Consider the following 7,687-nt stretch of genomic DNA (forward strand, 5'->3'; position numbering starts at 1 on the left):
CCTCAGTACATTTTGCTTTGGCAAGCTCGCTGTTATAAAATGGCACTAAGCTGGCTGCTATGAAAGCTAGTTGCTACAATACTCAGTTGAACGCTCGCTTTTTAAAAACTAAAGTTCCATCAGACATTCTACACATTCTTTAACACTTTATTTAATTGAAAATCCACTTGAATAATTTTTGAAAGTTTTTATATACATTTTTGTCTTTACTTTCTAAGTAAATATATTTTGTTTTATAATTATAAATATGTAATAATGTCGCATTTGTGAAGATTCTTCAGCTAAAGCTTTGACGTGACTTAAATGTATAAATGGTAACTCAAGCAATAACTATAATTTAATTAGTAATATTTATGTATCTTCATTCTGTCACTGCACATTTATCTTATACTCAGCTAATTTTTAGTATTTATGTATGTATTGTAATCCTCTTTCCCCAACAATGTGTTCCCATTACGTTTAAACTATATTATTACTGATAGTTTAGGACTAGGAATATGTTTAATTCAAAATAATTACAGCATTGAATTAAGCCAGAATCAGTATATCTAGGAGTTTTTTAATTTATTGAAAAAAGGAACTCTTAATACTTAACTCTAATAATTATCTTCTCTCTTATTAATGATCTTCTCTTTAGAATTTTGTAAATATATTGCAAACAGGAACTCTTAATACTTAACTATACTACATTTTCGATCTTTTTCTCTCTAGGATTTTATTAAACTCTAAATCTAAGCTCTATAAATTCTCGATCGTCTTCTATAAAATATTCTTCTACCCTCCAGATGACAGTCTCTTAAATGCTGTGTTCTCTGTTCAATTGTCCACTCACAATTTGTGTGGAGGCGAGTAAATCGCAGATTGTCATCGGATTGAAAGCAAAACGCTTAGAACTTAGATCAGCTTACTGCCCACTTTCAGTAGTGGATGATGCCACCCAAAATGCTGCTGCTGCAGTTAGTAAGTAGCCAATGCAAATCGGAGAGGGCCAAAAACTTTAAGCTCTTCAGCACAGTTTAGTTTAAAGCGACCTACGCAAAACTCAACTAAAGAACAAGAAAAAAGAATCGTTTAGAAGTTGGGCCGCCGCTTCATTGATACCACATTTCAATTGATAGCTCACGATTGTGTTTGAGATTTAAGCTCGTGCGGCATGCACATAATTTGTAGCTTTAGCTCATTATGAGCAGACACAAAAAAAAGAGATTCAAGAGATACAGATTCGAGAGAGCTAAACACATAAAGCACAAATAAAAATGTTGACTCGAAAGTTCGGAAGTCAAATGGAAGGAAGGCAATAAGAAATGCGAGTTGGAAATGAAAATGGATGTGATGTGAATCAGTTGTCGCTGGTTTTTACGAGTTGTCGTCGGTTATTTCAGTTTTTTTTCTTTTCTTTTTGAGGCAAGTCACATTTGTTGTTCTTCTGCCATCAATTCGCATCATAGTTCATAATTTGGTTCTTTAAGTTAAAGCTCATAAACAGAAGCACACAAAACAGCCCACAAAATGCGACGATGACTACTTACAACTGGTTTGTTTTGCTTACAATCGGTTCGCTTAGTTTTTTATTCTTCTGTTTTTTTGTTCAGTTCAGTTCAGTTCAGTTTCCTCTTCCCCATCTAATATTTTATTCTATATTCTCTTTTTTTTTGCTTTGTATTTTTTTTCGTGGGTACTCTGTTTTTATTTTTGTCGCCGACTAGTTGCTGCTGCTTCCGCCTAATTCCGCTGTGGCTTACCACGCTTGCTGTTATTCCCACACGACCACAAAAAAGCCGCAGCATTTACTTTTGATGGCCCATAAGTACGAAGTACAAATACTCTTTACAATAGGAAATTTTATAAACAAAGGTATATCAATTTTAAATAATATAGTAAAGCGCCTAAAAAGTAAAGACAGTGAAGTTTACCTATATTTGGTATATTGATATACATTTGAATATACCATAGTTACATTTGAAATATACCATAGTTAGTTCTAGTTAGATATACATTTTAAATATTACAAAATAATAATGCACCTTAAATATAATTTCCAAATAAATAAATAAGAATTGTAATTGGAAGCAACAAAACAGCGGAAAACTAAAACCAGTGAAGTTTGGGCTATATTTGGTATATTAAAATACTACTACATTCAAAATATACCAAAGAGTTTTCTTTAGATATATATATATTAAATATTACAAAATAATAAAGCACCTCAAACAAAATTCCCAAATAAATAAATTTGAATTGTAATTGAAGTCAACAAAATAATAATAAAATTAAGTAATCCAAAATATTAGATAGCTTTATATAAGCTTAACTCGATATATATAGTTAGGCCCAACTAAATAATTAAAAAGTTATTTCACCATTAAAAAATATTGAGTTATATTTATTTCAAATTTAAAGAATTATGAATTTGCAGAACGTGAATGTTGAACTATTTAGTAAGTATTGAATAATAAATACAATAAATCATTAATTAATTTGTGGTTACCTATATCGAAAAATCTTAGTTGATCAATCAAATATCTTAGCTAAATGAATTTATATTTCCTTTGGTATATAAATACAAATCATTGCTGAAATTAAAAACTCAACCAAATTGATAGTTTAATAACTCTTTCATAGCTGGCTTTAAACTCAGTTATACCCCTTACTCGGTAAGCGTATTAAATTCTATTCTGAGCGCATTAACTTTATATCGCACTTGAGCAACAAGTGCGGCGCGTTTTTTCATTTGTGGATTGCCCCCTCCTCCCCTTGGTACACTCCTCTCTCTCTCTCTTACTCTAGTTGCTGCTGTTGCTCAGAGACCCCAGCAAAAATTTATGCGAAATTCTCGTGCTTCTCATGGCTGATGGTTATAGCCAGAGTGGCGCATATTAATATAGATACATCTATGTGGATATACATACATATATGTATGTACTTTATACATATATACACATATTTATGTATTAGTCTAGGTAAATGGCCAGTTAGTTGAACGCGTCTGCTGCTGCTGCGATAGTTGATGTTTCGCTATTTTAGACAAGCTTGCGTGCCAGGGCTGTGGCTCTGGCTGTGGCTCTGCCTCGATTTAGGTGAGGGTCAATGGGGAAGGCTCTTGAGCTTGGCCAAAGGGGCGGCAATTCATATTTATGTGCGCTAAAATATGCGCCATGCCACAGACTCTTTTTATTTTTTTATTTTGTATTATTTTTCTTGTGTTTAAACCTGACTGAGCTAAGCATATTTGGCCATTATTTTTGTTAGGTTCTAGCTGCAAGGTTTTGTTTTAAATGCATGAAAAATAAACACGATAATTGCGAAGATGTTTGGCAAATTATTTTTGATATAAACTGCTTCTGTAATCTATGAATACAATTAATTCTATTCTATTGTTAATTTAGGATTGTTTAAATCGTAAACAAAGCAAATGAATATACCGAAAAATACTGAAATATACAAAAAAAACAATAATTGTTATATGCAACTACATTGAAAATATACCAGTTGTGGGATGTTTCAAATAAGCTGCTTCTGTAATATATAGCTATTGTTAATTTGGGATTGGTAAAATTGCAAACAAGATACTAAAAAAATAGACTAAATTTTATTTTTGATATATACCACAACAATGAAATGGCAAGGCAATGTAGATGATTATACCAAAACATACTAAAGAATATACTTGGTATATTTACACTACATTAAAAATATACCAGATGTGGGAAAACTATTTTTAAAATAAACTACTTCTGTAATCTATCAATTTCCAAAGCTATAATTAATTTGGAATTATTAAAATTGTAAACAAAACAAATGAATAAGCCAAAAAAAAACTCAAGTCTATATTTGTTATACAACATTTAAAATATACCATAGAGTACAAAATATATCAGATTGTCAACCAAGCAATAAAAAAAAAGTTATAATAACCTTCTACCCTATGGGTAGCGGGTATAAAAACAAAAACTATCTGCCTAAATAAATTAAACATTCTGCACTCATTTTGCCTCATTATCATAGTATTTTTTGCCTTTTCACTCAGTACAGTATGCTTCAAAAATGTTCAAATGTTCGACAACAGCTGGGAGAGCTGTTCGCTTTAGGACACAAGTTATTATCGAAAATTAACTGTAAGAGCAGCCTCCCAGCATAAGAAACGGCATTCAGTAGACGATTTTTATGCTTGCGTATAAATGCAGCCATATACAATACCACTGACAGTGGGTGTAATCACAGGAATTGTGGGCTTCATAATGGGCGCGTTGTTGCAACAAGATGCCTCATATCGTGGCATACAGAATGCCATGGAAACGGATCCCTACATCTTTCAGAGTCGACAGCAAATCTATGGTGCAGTAAGTTTGACTAGATTTCAGATGACAACAGTCTATCGACTATCGATTGTCTATTGTCACAGTTGAGACTTGTGGGACGACAACGTAATGTTCGATCGAATAACGCAGAACTCGAGGATAATGCGGTGTCCCATGCGGAGCATCAAGTGACCATTCATCGTTCGAGTGGCGATCATTCGTGTGCTTCGCAGGACACTGAGGACTCTGTGTTCTCCAACTATGTGCGCTGGTTCCAGACCAATATGCAAGCGGTGGTAAGTTATCGAAATGCGGTTAATTATCGACTTTAAAATCTATACTAAAATGAAATTACCATTTTACTAATTTCGATAACTAATTCGGTAAGTGTTACGTCGGTAATGGCTACGATATTTTACATATTATCGGGTGCTGCAATAACTATCGATAACACTATCGATTTGTAATGTGCAGGCGTAACTGAAAATGCATGATTACATCCACTGCCAAAATAATTTGTCTCTCTATCAATAACTTTCAATAAACTTATCGATTTACGAAATTCTTAGTTATCGTTTATCGATATTTAGCTTAAAATCAATAAGTAGCGATTAGTCCACTGCGAAAGTTTTTGTAACTTCTTCATAATTAAAATACACAGCTAGAATTATTGCGCATATTATCGCTATCGATAACCGACAACCGTTCTTCCGTTCTTCTCTTTCTCTGTCTCTATATATATAGGCGAGCTAAATTCTTAGTTATCGTTAATAAAGTGAGCTCTCGATTAGTCAATTGCGAAAGTTTTCGTGACCGCATACTATCGACATCGATATCGATAACCGACAATCTTTTCCCTTCCTCTCTCTTTCTGTATAGACAATGTTCTTCACATTCTCACTGGGCGATGAACCGAATGCGCTGTGCCCCGAACACGGCACCCACGTGGCCACACTGATGAAGTACGGCTTTCCCGGCCTTGCCGATATACACGTCTATCGGAATTTCGTACTATCGTACGATCGCCGTAATCGCATTGCGCACTGGGTGTGCGAGCATCTCGATGGCGATTGCTTGCTGCAGGACAACGATGCCGCAACGACGGCTCCGAAGCAACACGAACTGAATGTGGACTCGAGCATACCGTTGATGTTTCGTGCCTCGCCGCGAGATTATCAGAATACGGATTGGGTGGCCGGACACTTGGCATCGCCGTATAATTACACATGCGACGAGAGGAATTTTATTGAGACATATTTGATGCCAAACATTGCGCCCGTGAGTCGAGGCCTCAAATCGCAAATCTGGTCGCGACTGGAGAACTATGTGCGAGAGTTGGCCATCAAATGCGGATCGGTTTATGTGTACACGGGTCCGTTGTTTATGCCGCAACGCATCACATTCCGCAATTGGGCGATACGACATCAGGTGATTGGCATGAACACGGTGGCGGTGCCCACACATTATTTCAAAGTGATCATTGCCGAGTGCCGCAACAAAGAGCAATTTCCCTATGTCGAGGGCTATGTGGTGCCCAATGTGGATGTCGATAGGAATCTGGAGCTGAGCTCGTTCCTATCCGATATTCAGGACATTGAGCATTTTGCCGGTCTCAAGTTTTTCAATGGTGTTCGCTGGCCCCATTTGCATCACAATAATGCAGTTTAACTGCGACCAACAACATCATCATCATTGTAAAACGATAAATTTGTAGTAAACTTAACATAACTCAATATCAATTTTCTTTAGTGTAAGGCTTAGTATTTCTTAGAATTTTCTTAGCACATTGTTTATAAAACGATGAAAGACAATTTACAATTAACTTCAAATAGTCTGTATAAATTTTGAGTTTGAATTTCAGAGTTATGTTCTCAACATTTCAATTCTCTTTTTGATTTGGCATATTCATAAACAATTTTAGCTTTCACACTTGTTTTCTTTCAGTTAATTTCAATTTAAGATCTACATAATTTGCTTTTTTGTTGTTGCTATATTGTTACTTTCTTATATTTGATTTTTTTTCCCCTATTCATTTGAGTTTTCTATCTATTGAATTTCCGCTCAGCTTATCGCCAAGGATGGATCTCAGCGATTTTCTCGTTAAATCATTGCCCTTTCTTTAACTATGTTCGTTCTTCCAGCACTCTTTTTTTCTGTAGTTGTATTCTAGCCGAAAATCTGTGCATGTTTAATTTTCATTATAATTCAAGTTTGTTTTTTTTTTTTTTGTTTACTTGTTCTCTCGTTGTTGATTCTTATACTAAGTCCGGATTGTTGGGCTGTTCGTTTTGTTTTTGTGGTCGTGTAATTAAAGTATCATTCACACCGCGTGTTCGCACAAAACTAACGGCATTTTGCTAAAATAATAATAAAAACAACAAGCCAGAAAGGGACAGACAAAAAAGGGGGATAGAAAGAGAAAAAAGAACCACGAAAAACAACAAAAAAAACGTCGTTCGTTGCTTCCGCCGTGCGACAGAACCAACAAAAGGCGGCCGCTTCAATGACTCAACTTCAGAGATACCACTCAACCCCGCCCCTCTCTCTGCCACTGATACTGCTACTGCTCCCCTACACACCTCCCCTTGGCATTAGAGCACTCATATAGCCCTCGCCTTGCCATATCACAGCCCTGGCCTGTCCACGCTTGACAATTCTTTTAGTCTTTGACCTTTTCGGGGCATAATTGTGTGTGCGAGTGTGCGACTATCTATGCAAGTGTGTGCGTGTGTGTGTGCGTGTGTATACCTGTGCTCAAGTTGTGTGTGCTGGACAATTAACATGAACTTTTAGCTTTGCTTAATTACTCCAAGTCGTTGTCGTCGTTCTTAAAATGACGCAAAAAAAGGTCAACAAAAAAAAACAACAACAAAACGCTCAGCGACTTGAGGTTAATTACATTTTGAAGAGCTTCAGCTTCAGCTTCAGCAGCAGCAGCAACAACTACAACAAATAACTAAAGCAAGGCAAATTGAAATGTTGCTGCTTGTGGCAGGGGCAGAGCACAGTGCCTGCAGTTAGTTAATGGCACAGACATCAACAGTCCGTGTGACAATTATGTAAATGGACGAACCGCACTTGACGGCACTTCTCTCCCTCTCTTTCTAGCGCTCTCTTTCTGTGTTCCCCTCTCCCGCTGTGAGAATTGTCGTTAGTTTGGAATAAGTGAATTTTGTTTGCTGAAGGTCACAGTGAAGCTAAGCGGCTGCCGAGAGTTACCGTTAAGTGCCGCTTGGGGGTCAATTGCAGCTAGTTTGTGTCTTAAGTCATTTGTTTTGTTTTTCTTTTGCTTTTGTGGTAAATGAAGCTGTTAGCAGCCAAAAGGGCTCTGCGGAAGATTGTTTTAAACTCGTTACGGGGAAGGGGAAAACGTTTACTAAATTGCCAAA

At 36.1% G+C, this 7,687-nt stretch overlaps 1 protein-coding gene across 1 annotated transcript; it reads left to right on the forward strand.

Moving 5' to 3' along the window:
• Positions 1-4,016: 4,016 nt before the first annotated feature.
• On the forward strand, positions 4,017-6,023 carry LOC133848712 (endonuclease G, mitochondrial). Its single transcript, XM_062284368.1, has 3 exons — positions 4,017-4,340; positions 4,403-4,594; positions 5,178-6,023. Exons 1-3 carry the CDS (start codon positions 4,179-4,181, stop codon positions 5,964-5,966), a joined length of 1,143 nt encoding a protein of 380 aa, XP_062140352.1. The 5' UTR covers positions 4,017-4,178; the 3' UTR covers positions 5,967-6,023.
• Positions 6,024-7,687: the final 1,664 nt, after the last annotated feature.

This window comes from Drosophila sulfurigaster, chromosome X (genome assembly GCF_023558435.1).
Source record: "Drosophila sulfurigaster albostrigata strain 15112-1811.04 chromosome X, ASM2355843v2, whole genome shotgun sequence".
Classification (NCBI taxonomy): Eukaryota; Metazoa; Arthropoda; class Insecta; order Diptera; family Drosophilidae; genus Drosophila; species Drosophila sulfurigaster.

Bases quoted from the DNA above. Each gene is read 5' to 3' on its own strand.
- LOC133848712 (XM_062284368.1), top strand. From the start codon at position 4,179: ATGCAGCCATATACAATACCACTGACAGTGGGTGTAATCACAGGAATT. The intron at 4,341-4,402 runs GTAAGTTTGACT...CTATTGTCACAG, and splicing joins GACAGCAAATCTATGGTGCA to TTGAGACTTGTGGGACGACA. The intron at 4,595-5,177 runs GTAAGTTATCGA...CTTTCTGTATAG, and splicing joins AGACCAATATGCAAGCGGTG to ACAATGTTCTTCACATTCTC.